General features: G+C 37.0%; 1 protein-coding gene across 1 annotated transcript; it reads right to left on the bottom strand.

Annotated features, from left to right (window-relative positions):
• Nucleotides 1-4,455: 4,455 nt before the first annotated feature.
• LOC109036432 (uncharacterized) lies at nt 4,456-12,412 on the bottom strand. The gene is made up of 7 exons (XM_019050639.2): nt 12,200-12,412; nt 9,805-9,849; nt 9,020-9,288; nt 7,594-7,741; nt 6,880-7,025; nt 5,988-6,072; nt 4,456-5,515 (listed from the first exon to the last, which is right to left on the bottom strand). The coding sequence occupies exons 1-7, from the start codon at nt 12,200-12,202 to the stop codon at nt 5,483-5,485; spliced, it is 729 nt and encodes a 242-aa protein (XP_018906184.2). The 5' UTR covers nt 12,203-12,412; the 3' UTR covers nt 4,456-5,482.
• Between the last annotated feature and the right edge of the window lie 1,323 nt (nt 12,413-13,735).

The raw sequence follows: 13,735 nt of genomic DNA, 5'->3' as shown, positions 1-13,735 counted from the left end.
CAGACCCACTCCGATGGCGGGAAATCTCTCGCGGCGTTGCCACATCCTCTTATTACGGCGAATCCATTGAAAAAGTTCCGTGCATCGATATCGTTTCGATACATGACCGTGATTGAGGGACTTCGAGGCCAAGGCGCATAAATGCAGTTTTTGCTACTTCGAGAAATACGTGTTTGAAGTTTCAAAATTACATGGATTCTTATGGCGGAGAGAAAGTTCAAACTGACTTTTTGATGCTTAAAAATTGGAATTTGGGATCGAATTTTTCACACAATATGCATCGAGGCCAGTTCAAAAACTGCACTTAAGTATATGCATTGTCCTTCAAGCCCCTCAATTGATGGGCTTAGAGGACAAGGCGAGGACCAGTCCCTGATACTTCGAGAAATACGAGTTAATAGTTTCGAAATCGCACAGAGCCATACGGAGGAGAGAAAGTTCAAACTCACTTTTTGATGCTTAAAAATTGGATTTTAGGGGTGAATTTTTTTCAGAAAATATTTTGAGACTAGTTTCAGTTATTCCAATTTTTTAATTTTTTCAAAAATTGCACCTATGCGCCTCCTCCACCCTGCCTCTCAATATGAATTTTACCCGAGTTATGTTCAAAAAATCAGATCGATGAGAGGTAGATTACGGATCTAAGTATGTCTGAAAAGTGTTTGATCAAATTTTGGAGTTGATTAACCTGGGTCTACTATACTGGGTGGCAAAAATTGACTATTTCTACAGTACTTTGACAGACAGTACCTTTCCAAAAAAATTCAGCAGCTCAAAAGCAGAAAAAATCAAGCACTTTATTGGTATCTTCAGTTGATTGGTAATTGGAGTTCATTTTATTTAGTTATATTTCTTACCGCTGGTTTCTTTTTAATTCTCCTAAAAAAATGAGTAATTTTGTAAATACAATCCTAGCTTGAGCGCACTTAAACTATGCGGTCAAACTGCAATAGCGGCAAAGGAAAATCCGACCAGGCTAGCGCCGTGGCGGCTGATTTGATATTAATCTTCCATCGCATTGCTAAGGCGCAAGGATACAACTATTCGTACTCTCCAGAATGCGCGAGGTATCACGCCACACTTGAAGGCGTTTTCGCAACTGCCAACCTTTCATATCGGGATTCTTGTGTCGCATAAAACTCGGAGAATGAGATAAAAGGAATGACTGACCTTACTACAGTGCAACAGTTATGCGCACATCTCCTTATTTTAATTGTTTCTTTATAGCTTTCGTTCCAATTCATGATGAGCGTGAAATTTGCTCGGATGTGTTTTCGCTCTATATTAAGCTTTTTATCTACATTTTTTACCGCATTTTTTACACCAGTGCATTCCTGCATTTTAATGTTGATATGAGTTCCTACTATTTAGTAATATTTCTTACAGCTTCTTTACTTCAATTCATCCATAAAAATGATTCATTTGGTAAATACAATCCTAGCTTGAGCGCACTTAAACTATGTGGTCAAACTGCAATAGCGGCAAAGGAAAATCCGACAAGGCTAGCGCCGTGGCGGTTGATTTTATATTAATCTTCCATCCCAATATGGAAAGTTGGCAGTTTCGAAAACGCCTTCAATTGCGGCTTGATACCTCACGCATTCCGGAGAGTGCGAATAGTTGTATCCTTGCGCCTTAGCAATGCGATGGAAGAAGGAAGATTAATATCAACTTAACCGTCACGCTGGCCTTGTCGGTTTTCCTTTGCCGCTGTTGCAGTTTTGACTGATAGTCTATAAGTGCGCTCAAGCTAGGATTGTATTTACCAAATGAATCATTTTTATGGGAGAATTGAAGTAAAGAAGCGGTAAGAAATTTTACTAAATAGTCGGAACTCAAATCAACAATAAAATTCAGGAATGCACTGACAGTAGAAAATGTAGATAAAAAGCTTAATATAGAGCGAAAACACATCCGAGCAAATTTCACGCTCATCATGAATTGGAACGAAAGCTATAAAGAAAAAATTAAAATAAGGAGATGCGCGCATAACTGTTGCACTGTAGTAAGGTCAGTCATTCCTTTTATCTCATTCTCCGAGTTTTATGCGACACAAGAATCCCGATATGAAAAGTTGGCAGTTGCGAAAACGCCTTCAAGTGTGGCGTGATACCTCACGCATTCCGGAGAGTACGAATAGTCGTATCCTTGCGCCTTAGCAATAATGCGATGCGGGATTCTTGCGTCGCATAAGATTCGTCGCATAAAATAAATGGAATGATTGATCTTACGAGCTAGTACGCCAGTAATGCGCACAAGTACCTACTTGTTTTAATTTTTTGTTTATAGCTTTCGTTCCAGTTGATAATGAGCGAGAAATTTTCGCGGATATGTTTTCGTTCTATTTAAGCTTTTTATCCACATTTTTACTGCACTTTCTTTCATTTCATTGATGATTTGAATTCCTTCTATTGAGATATCGTATTTCTTACCGCTCGTTTATTTTTTATTCTTCCGTAAAAATGATCCATTTACTAAGTAAAATCCCAGCTTGAGCACACTACTTAAACTATGCGGTCAAAACTGCAACAGCGGCAAAGGAAAACCGACAACGCCACCGTGAAGACTAATTTGATATTCATATTCCACCGTATTGCTAAGGCGCGAGGATACAACTATTCGTACTCTCTGGAATGCGTGAGGTATCACGCCACAATTGAAGGCGTTTTCAAAACTGCCGACTTTTCATATCGGGATTCTTGTTTCGCTTGAAGTGAGTCTACTAAAAATGGCTGACAAATATTAAGTAATTTTACGGTACTTTTTCAGTACCTCATAGGCAGAAAAATTCAGTACTCGAAAATAATTTCAGAATTCGAAAATTGTCGAACTTCACGCGCAAATCACGAGAAAAATGACGTAGCCAGGAAATTCGAAGGTCACTGGTGGCCTGAGGATCAACTGGCTTCACGATTTCGATCGAGGGGGAAAATACTGCACTACCTAAGAATAATTTTGTAACGGGTTGCGTAGTTTCAAGGAGGCTGTTTTAAAAAACACCCGTGGCTTGGATCAATACTTCCGGAGCTTTACAGGGTACTTGTTCAGTACTCCAGAACCGCCCTCAAAAAATCAGCGTTATTTCCGGACCAGTAGACACCCTGTATCAACCCAAAAATAAAGTAAAAAGTGCGGCCGAAAATAGTTTATCAATCGGTTATGGTTACCTATCGGTCCATCAAATTATTGCGACCGTGCTTTTGACTTCATTTTTTAGCGCTGTTAACCAGCACGTGGGTTGGGTTCTCTGTCCCTTCGATCAGTGCCAGTCACATTAGACCGGTTCACCTTTTATTTCCGGATAAGCACGATGAGCGTCCTAGAGGCAGTGATACTTGCTCGCAGAAGTTGGCTCTTGTTCACTCCGTCTAATCATAGCATTTGCGAATTGATACTGAGTCATTCCAGTGCAATGGCAGATCCAGAGGGAGTCCGAGGAAGGGCTATTTGGTGATGTGTAAAGGGGGTCTAGGAGGGATACCCTACAGAGCAAGAAAGGTTTGGAAGGCCCTCCCAGATTGAATTTTAGGCAGTTTTAGCATACAATTTGGGCATTATTTAAAAGTTGAAAATTGACGTACAATACCTCTTTCAGAAAATTTAATTGTAGTATATGGAGTGGGTATTTATTTCTGCGGTTTTGAGTAACCTTTGTTTGAGTCAACATTGGTTTTATAGTTTTGTCTTGAAACCATCTCCGTAAATTTTTAAGAGCACTTCTCTTTCTCTCCCCCTTTTCCCTTCTCTTGTTTTTCCCTTTGTGGTCTGACTGAGGAAGGCACCATGGCAGCCCCCATCATCCCCCTGGATCCACCACTGGTTAACCCTACATGTCGAATTTAAGTCAGTCAACAACATTCCCCAGCCCGCCGAAAGCTCATTTGACGCTTCTTAGAACATCTCTGAGATGAAGTCTTGAGAACCTCTGAGTGTGGAATATAGGAATCAACCACTTCCTCAGCGAGTCGAAAGCTCCTTTTATGCTAAAATCCTACTTTATCGCAAGTACAAGAGAACCCCTGAGTGTGGAATTTTTTGTCTATTGAAGGCATTTCTCTGCCCGTAGAAAGTTCTCCAGTGTGCAATTTATGTCTATCAACAGAAGTCCTTGGCTCTTATCCCAGGTGCCAGTCCTTAGAACCTCCTAGTGTGGAATTCATGTCGATCAATGGCATTTCTCAGCCCACCTAATAATACTCAGTAAAAGTTTCAACGCATTACATACATCTGCTTTGATCATATTTGATGGAGCACTAGCAGAAATTCTTAGCCACCGCAACTGAGAAGTGCCCCGTCTGCGCTCAGAGTCTCAATTTTGGACAATCCAGAACAAGCAGTACTCAATTTTTGGCTATTCAAGTACCCCCATATTTTAAAAATTACTCAGGGTCTTTTGTAAATTAAAATACGCACAATTCAGAGAGAGATATTGAAATAAACAGATTTCCAAAGAAAAAAATAATACAAAATCTTAATTTATTAAAGTCAAAATTTTCCAAAAATATGCTAAACTACGTACAAAAGTATTTGAAAGAAATAGTAAAAAAATTATCATAAATATAACAAGTTGTGATGAGAGGTTTCACAAGATCAGTCTATTTCATTTGAACTTAGTTTATCAAGAGTCAAACGGCAAAAAATTCTTGGAAATTAATGTGCAGCAGAAATTCAGTTTCTGCTATTGGACTCAACAGCTGGTGAAAAGATTGATATGTGGTTGTCTAAACATCACCATGACTTTAGAGATTAGCTTAGAAAAGTACCTGATTGAAAATTTGAATCTGAGTTCAGGAAAGAAGATGCTTCAAATCAAAAGGAATGGTAAAGAGAAAGAGAATTTTTCTGACAATGAGAAATGATGTACACAAATAGACTGATTTAGTGACTACATCATTCGATACAATATTGAGCTTTTGGTTGAAACCAAAACAAACTGACATATAACCTCATGTGCAAATTCTTCACGAGTTAATTGTGTTAATTTATTGAAATTTGTTCACTGACCAGTTACAAATCAAGTAAAGACTCATTAAATACGAGAACTTACGATTTTAAAAAACATTTGGACGCATTTGACCACCATGGTGCAAAGGGCGCGAATCAGAAACAAGGTTCTATGTTTGTATACATTTGAACCAGGGGTTCGATATTATATTGAATGACGTAGCCACTAAATCAGTCTATAATAGGGAACAAAACGGAGGGAATTTTTCCTTTTTAACTACCTAACAGAGATACTGGTAATACATTAATTATTAAAATAAATAGTTGAGGTTTACCTAGATTCTTTTTAGAAATGATAAAAGATAATGACAAAAAGAATATGAATAGCTGAGACAACCGGTTTAAAAACAACTTATAGACTAGTCAGTAAAAAATTTATGAGGAAACACTTACGGCTAACATTAGGGCTATAGAAAACAGAGCAGTCATTAAAAACTAATGCTGCATTGATGGTAACCTAAAGAATGGTTGGCACAATTCACCAGTATTTTTCCAATTCAGATACCAAATCCTGAAACAGATGCGAAAAAATTTAGTAGGATGATGTAAAGGAGGAAATCAAAGAATAGAGCTTTGATAGATAAATAGATAGATGTCAGGCTGACAGATAATTTTTAGATTGAGTTTGAATGGATATAGTTGAGCAAAAAAGTCAAACCTGCATTGCAGTATTTCAACATCTCACCTCTTTATTTTGATTTTTGACAATAGAATTTTTTCATGAAACAAAGCTGTTGCTGTTCGGAAAGGAATAGCGCCCAAGTACTATTTATCATCTTTTCACACAACAAATGTGTTTGGTTAATAAAGACATGTCTGTATTAACGTAATATGGCACATGTTCTATCAGTGCGTATTTTTGAACTGCAAAAGAAGGGGAAAAGACCGTAAATATTAGGCCTGATGTTTGCTCCTTTTACAAAAATTAACCGAGAGGAGGTGTTCACACCTTTCTTAAAAACCACAGTGAGTAAGCTACTTACCAGAGGATTCTTCGGAGACAAAAATCTTGCGACGGGTTTTCCTTCCTTGTCCACGATGAACTTGTTAAAATTCCATTTGATTGGGCTAAAATATGGTTAAAATTAACTTAGCATTAGTATAAATTTTGAAGAAAAAAACCAACTGAAATACACGATTTTTATTATTTATTCTAACTCCTTTGCTTTTCATTGGAGTTACATCGAGTATCCATGTAATGAAAAAACAAATAACATTCAAGAATCGATGTTTTTAATGCTATATGGGAGAACTTAATTACTTGATATTAATAAGGCACTCAAGAGCAAAATAGAGGCACGCTTGGACTTTTGTCACAATAACACAAAAGAGGAAGGAGACATTAGCAGAGCACTGCCTAACGAACAAGATTGGAAAAACTGGATGATTCTATGAAAAAATAAAAATTTTGGTTACAATTCATCCAAGGATTAATGAGACTTGAGGGAAAGGAGAACCATTTCATACACAATAACTTGTTAAGGTATTAAAAAGGGGACAGGGGTTATGGACTCCGGAAAATGTGCATGATGTAATTTTTGAACAAGCTTTAATAATTCACTTGAAGTAAAAATACAAACATATATTTTTTTTCGAATTTTTGAAAACTCTGGAAAAACAATTAAAGGGAACATTAACAAGGGTGGGTTTCTTCATCCACAGCTAGCTTCCGGACGTCCTAAAGTGGTCCAATTAAATTTTTGAACATTATAATTCCTGAAATATTCGATGAAGGTACATATTATCCTTATTTCAATATTTTTGAAATTCTATGGGAGCAGCTCTGATACATTCTATTTTTTTGGCTGTTAAACCATTGTTAGTATAAGTATTAAAGTATAATAAGCCATAATGAAAAAGGCAGAGGTCACTTACTCGGTATTGAGTCCATTTTGCCCAGACTTGAGGAATTTGTACAATGGATGGGCTGAGGCTGTATTCACATCGATTTTTTCAAACACATCAAACTTAACACCTCGTTTTTCGATTTTTCCCCTTACTTTTTCGTTATCGCCAGGCTCCTATAAGAGAAAACATTTGATGAATGAAAAACTTGTTTCAAATCAGGTAAAAACAAATTGGAAATAGGGGATATATTGAAGTACAATCTAACATGTATTAGCCTAACTGACATGTATTAGGCGATAACCTTTCCTTGCAAGATTAAAACCACATTCCTAAAAGCCTATTACACAGTTTACATACATGTAAATATTTTAAATCCAATGATGAAATTACTTCAACTCTCCATGCTTCTTATTCATTCGCTCCCTCAATTAATGATGACCGGAGGCATTAATGATTAGTTTTCATACCTATTGGAGAGTTAAAAATCATTGAAGAACGAATTAGAGATGTGCAACATCCAAAATACACAGCAACTGATAGAGAAGCATTCACCTAGTCGCAATCTAAAAATGGCTGTGGTAAATTAGTTAAGGAATAATTGCTAATGAGACCTCTTGGTAAGGTGACATTGGGATCAACAAAATGGAGACAGTCAAGAGATCCAAAGTAGTGATTGTCAGGTTGACTTTCAAAAAGCTGTTTCACACCCATGTAGATAAGCTGTACCGAAAATATAATTACCTGTTTCCCGAACTGATTGCAAGGAAATGCTAGGATTCTTAAGCCTTTACTGTCTCGATATTTTTCATCCAACTCAACCAACTGCTCATAGTTTCGTTTTGTGTAACCACAATTAGACGCCACATTGACAATAAGCAAAACATGACCTCTAAAATCAAACCAGAGACAGATAAGATTAATAAGTTGACAAAACATGATAAGAAGTATGTTAACATGTGAATGTTGTATTTAAGAATTTTAAACTTGATATCAATAAAGATTAGACAAATAACCTAGAATAAAAGCAAATACTTGCTAGCAATATCAGAATGCTTTGTAGATAGTCCATTTTTTTAATGGTCGATCGCCTCTCTAAACAAGAATGTAAGGGCTCGATTTTATTCAAAGTTACCTTAACCGGGATCATCATCACATTTTTGTCTTTTTAACATTATGATTCACTTCATGTTATGAAAAGAATGCAAAGGAAAATGCAGGACCTATTATGTAAAGGTCCTGCAGGCAAGACCAAAAAGATGTAAGGACTTTCTAAGGCTTCCGCTTTATTTTTTTGGGAATTCCATTTTGGGAGTTCCAAATGTTCCTCCCAAAAATCTAAAAGACACATCAGCGCTTCCGATTGAAGTCCATTCAGAAATAAGCTACCAAACAATTAAATACCTCCTTCACATGATAACTTAAAACGGCAGAGGAAAAGGATAATTGCATGTAAATACTGGATTGTCTACATTTTTAAAAATGTAGAAAATTCAGTAATTGACATATTATTACAATTTATTGTCAAGTAGACAACAGAGACCACAATCAGTCTAAATACTTTTTGCATTTATCTTTTGTTTTATTTCTAAACCTAACATGATAAGTTGAAACTGTTTGAAAGAATGGAAGAATTTACTCACAAAATTTCAAGTCGGAACAATGCTTGGTTTTTGGTTATATATTATACAGGAGCAAGAATTTGACAATGTCTACCGGCTAATTGCTGAAATTGATAGACAAAAGAAAAATGGGGCGGTCCTATTGGTTGGAACGGGTGGTCGTTGTAGACTAAGCAGAAAAATGACAGATTAACTGTCGGGTCCCTTGCGAGTTGCTTTTAGTAATTAGTATATTACTTACTTCCTTCATCCATTGCAACCATCTGCTTTCACCAATAGGATCACTCTATTTTCTCTTTGACTATCGCTTTGTCTATCAATTTCAATAATCAGCCTGCAGATGTAGGTAGGCTCATTATAGTTAAATTTACGATTATGGAGATGAGATTGCTGGTGAAGAGTTCGACTCAAAACTCCAAAGCTCTTGGACTTTCTAAGATTTGAAATGAGAAAATAAAATGAAAACCTTTCAAGGCCTAACGAAACTTGATTTATTATGGTTTTTTAAATTGTATAAAAAATTTACAGTTGGAATGATTTTTACTTACTTATATTTTTCTAGAGAGATTTCTTCACCGGTGATTAATTTGGCTTTGAAATCATGGACAGACTTAGCATTTTTCCATGACTCATCAGAACTTGCCGATCCATTCGCTGTATTTTCTTTTGTTTCTTCTACTTCTTCCTTCGCTGGCTCATTAGCCTTCTTCCCTTTTGCAACTTTCTTTGGAGCTTCAGTTGCGGTGCCGTTAGCTTTCGGAACAGAGCTTTTAGTCCCTTTTTCCTTGACAGGACCTTTCTTAGTTTTTTTAACCTCCTAGAAAAAAAGAGGGATTACATATTATTTAAGCAGAGGACTAGCTCAGCACAGTTAAAGTTACGTAATAAGCAACAGACCGTATCACTGAAATTCTACTCAAATTTCTACTGGTGCATCGTTCTTTGATATGTCTTGTAATCTAGCAGTACCAAAAATCTCAGAAAATATTTTAAGTGATTAGGTTTGTATCTTTCAGGCCCAACCAGGTAGAAGACATAGAAGTACAAGAATCAGTCAGGAAGTAAGTTTTCGTTACATATACCTACCACATTATACTAAAACTAAACTTCTAAAGACTTTTCTATAGAATGATGAATAACGCTCAAGTATTCCTCTTTACTGTTTAAATTACTGACCCTTAAAGCAAAGGCTCTAAGGGAAATTTCATGTTAATACAAACTCAAGGAAATTGATCATTCGGTGAAAGTATTTGATCTCTTCTTCAAGTCTTTTCTCAAGGTTCAATTTCTCATTATCCTATAATATTTCTCTAGAAATAAGCAGAGGACTTACTTTAACTGAGACTGGTGCCGCTGCGCGTTTCCTCAATGTTGGAGCCTGGAAAAACAAAGAAATAAACGTAATGAATACACTTAAATGAAATAATCCGCAGCAAAATGCTGCAAATTCTTGTCTATGATTCTTAAGATGTGTTGCTCTATAAAGGTTTTACTGGTTTTGTCAGTTTTCCAGTAATATAGGTTGTAACTCTACAAAATTTCAGTGACATATTTTGGTTATTCTTGAGGAAATTTACCAGGCCAAACCCTGGTACTTTCAACAAGGGACTTGTCATCAGCAACTTGTGTTGCCTTAGGATGGACTGAACAATTGATACAACATTTAAGATTGGCCGAAGTCCATTGGCTCCTATGGGGAACCCATCATCTCCTACACTTTAAGTAAGGAGGATGTTAGGTGCTGAGAAAATGTGTCAGTTTTAATTTATGACGTTGCTTACGAGAATAAGGAGGCTAAGACTGCTCAGTCAAACTGGAGGATATTTACCGAATACAACTATTATCTTTGAGTCATAACATCGATGAGTGAGGCAGTCGCTGTGTTGACCAATCAAATTCGCCCTCGATTTGCCGCATTTGCACTAGCGGCTCGTTTGAATCTCAATGGAGTAACGATTTTTGGTACCTAGCTTTCATCCCCCCAATTATAAGACTTAGTAATTTGAATCAGTTATTTGGGAACAAGTCCATTTTTGCATAAAAGGAGCCTTGACTTGCATAAAAGGACATGCAACAGGGACTCATCAAGAAATGTACCTGTTCCCTTTTGAAAACAATTGATTCATTTATAGACTGGTCAGTTTGCTAAAGTGAAATCTGATCTTCTTTCAAAAAGGTACTTAAGAATATTTCTATCGGATCAGCCTCTGAGAAGATATTGGCACAAAAGGAACATGGATCATATATGTGCGCTCCCACAAGAACATGCGTTGAACCTCAACAGACTTTCATCCACTAGCTTTACGTCACAAAATCGCAGTTACAGCCTCTCCATTCTCATAGCTAACGTATACAGGTTCCTTTCCTATGTTTTGAAGTAACCTCTCAAAAATTCAGCGCCCCTCTGAAAGAAGCGCTATAGGTTGTAGTCTTTTATCAGAGAATTAAGTATGACAGGAAAGCAGATCCGGGAGGGTATGGATTCGATTGACATGAATCGTTTGAAAAATAATTGAAGAACCGGTGTCGATTAGATCGAAAAACGAAAACAAGAATCTATCAATGTGAATCAATTGACAGTGAATTTTAAAAAAACCCGTGACGATTTCATCGACATGAATCAACCAATAAATGAGAACGTGAATCGATCGACACAGATTCAACCGACAACCGTGAATCAATCGACAAACCCGTTAGTCCATTGACAAAAGCTGTGAGTCGATCGACAAACCCTCGAATCAATCAAACCAGTGTCGATTGATTCACGTTTTCAGTTCGATGGATTTGATCATCATGAATCGATCAAATCCACACTCCATGGAACCATATCGACGGTGTAAATCGGCAATCACATAACTCAGTTTGCGATGTCGCAGACTTCCTGCCATACGTTATTATTTACACGGAGAACTACTCAACGGCAATTCTTTAAAACTTCTGTGATTTTTCTTCTCTGTGCGAAGAAAATTCTGCATAAACTTCAAGGAATGATGTCAATTTGTTCTCTGTTAAAAAAATAACATGGAGACAGAGATTTTCAGACACCACAAGCGAGTTATGTGATTGCCGAACTTACACTGTCGATGTGTAATCACTGCAACTGTGCAAGAAGCTGATACAAGTTAAACGAAACTTCCAATTACTGGCCTAGAACATGTCATTGGTCCCAATATGTATTGCAGTAACCGTGAACCATGACATAACCTCTTACTCAAAGCACAGGGTCTCCTACCTATTAGAACAGCTCAATGATTGAAAAATTAGGCAACTTCGAACAATCAAATTCATGATAGATCAGCTCATTAGACATGCCTAAGATGCGTCATATCAAATATATGAGTAAGACATGATTTCCACTGATGATAATAAACTGCACGTCAGGGATACATACAAAATCATCCACAGATTTGTGACAAGAAAGAAAACTGAGAAAGTGCGCAACGACACCCCAAACAGGGTCATCGGCAGCATGGCCTTGAGGTGAAGGAACTCCAAAAAAAGTGGGTAAACAATCTTGCAAGTTACATAATTGCAGTACAATATAGAATATGCCTCGTGAAATTCATGCAGCCAAACTCCAAATTTGCAAGAATTCCACTGTCAGAGTGACAGAATGTGAAACTCCAAACATATTCAATGTGAAAATGAGTTGTGTGAAGAGAAACAGAGAAAGCTCACACAGAAGATGGAATATGTACGCTGAGAAGAAGTAAGTGAAACAAATTTACCATTTTGATCAGTTTCAAGACGTCGATAATCAATTTGGAGACACAGACGAGAATCGGAAGAAATTCTGAAACGAAAGCGCAGAGATTTGACAGAGCAATCTGGATCTCTAAAGCGCGAAGAGAACAAGATGAAGCCTGTCGTGGCGTAACCGCGAAGAATGGGTTCCTTTTTTCTTTCCGCTAACGAAATTCCGAACCATAAACAAAAACAATCAGGGTGGATTTTTGGAGATTTTTGATGACCCGCTACTACTACTCGCGGTACTTGCTCGCAGACCAATCAGAATCCACGTTATGAATTTGATTTGTTCTGATTCGTGAGGAAAAAACAATGTTGCATTGTGGTCATAAATTTATTAATTTATTATTTGAGCACCGAAGTCCTAGAAATAAATATTAATATTGAGTCAACTTGTCTGCGATGTCAGAATGAAGTCAGCTTTCTCCAAAAATATAAATACTTAATACTATTAGAAAACTAACTTCTAAAAGCTCAGGTACTACGCATGCGTTATGAGCGCTATGCATTTTAATTTATGAATGAGATGTTCAAAGCAGAGTGGACCAATGAAAGTCCAAGAATTCCATTAAGTACAGTGCGTAGTATTTTGTAGTAAGCGTTGCCAGATCGAATGAGCAAATGACGGTAAAAACTTTCTAGACCGTGAAAACATGATTATAAACCGGAGATTTCGGTGGGAATTTTGCAATTTCTCATCTTACGCACTCCTTTCGCATGGAAACGAACTGAAACCCTCGGAAATCTATTTCTTAGGATACATAAGTACTTCAGAGCGTTTTCTGTCAATATCTAAAAATTCTTTCATTCACTCCAAAAGACGAAAATAAGTAGCATGGTAAGGAGACTAATACTTTTTTCATCACAAACGGTAATATTTTGATCAGGAGATCGAAAAAGTCAAAAGAATCAATCGCCCTCCCCCCCCCCCCCCCCTATTTCTTTGCGGAGGACTTTAATTCGGAAGACCTTTAATCGTCTGTGAAGAGAGAACACAAAAAAGAAAATTTGGGTAGGTACGTTTTTCATTACAAAATTCATAATTTTTTCGGGTTTCCATGATAAAACCTGACACGAGTAAATATTAAATTCGATCATAGCAAATTAAAGCAGAATTGTTCAAATTAGTTATGACCCATTACTCTATACCAGAATAATAAGATTCGTTATCATTTGATTTTTATCGGATAATAAAAAAAAACATGTTTACGTAACTAACCGGGTTCAATTAATATATATAAACGTCGGTAAAGAATCATCGAAGACCAAAGATAATCGGGTAAATAGTTGACAACATGGAATTGATGCAACCCATAGAGAAAAAAAGGAGGTGTTTGCATTTCGGGCATCTTGGAATATTTTGATGACTTGATGACGTAGGTGGGTACAGCTGGGTACAGGGACGTCCCCTTCACACTGTACCCACCTACGTCATCAAGTCATCAAAAAATTCCAAGATGCCCGAAATGCAAACACCTCCTTTTTTTTCTCTATGGATGCCAGGCCCGCCACATCCC

Source organism: Bemisia tabaci, chromosome 6, assembly GCF_918797505.1.
Source record: "Bemisia tabaci chromosome 6, PGI_BMITA_v3".
Classification (NCBI taxonomy): Eukaryota; Metazoa; Arthropoda; class Insecta; order Hemiptera; family Aleyrodidae; genus Bemisia; species Bemisia tabaci.
This window is presented reverse-complemented; position numbering and strand designations above follow the sequence as displayed.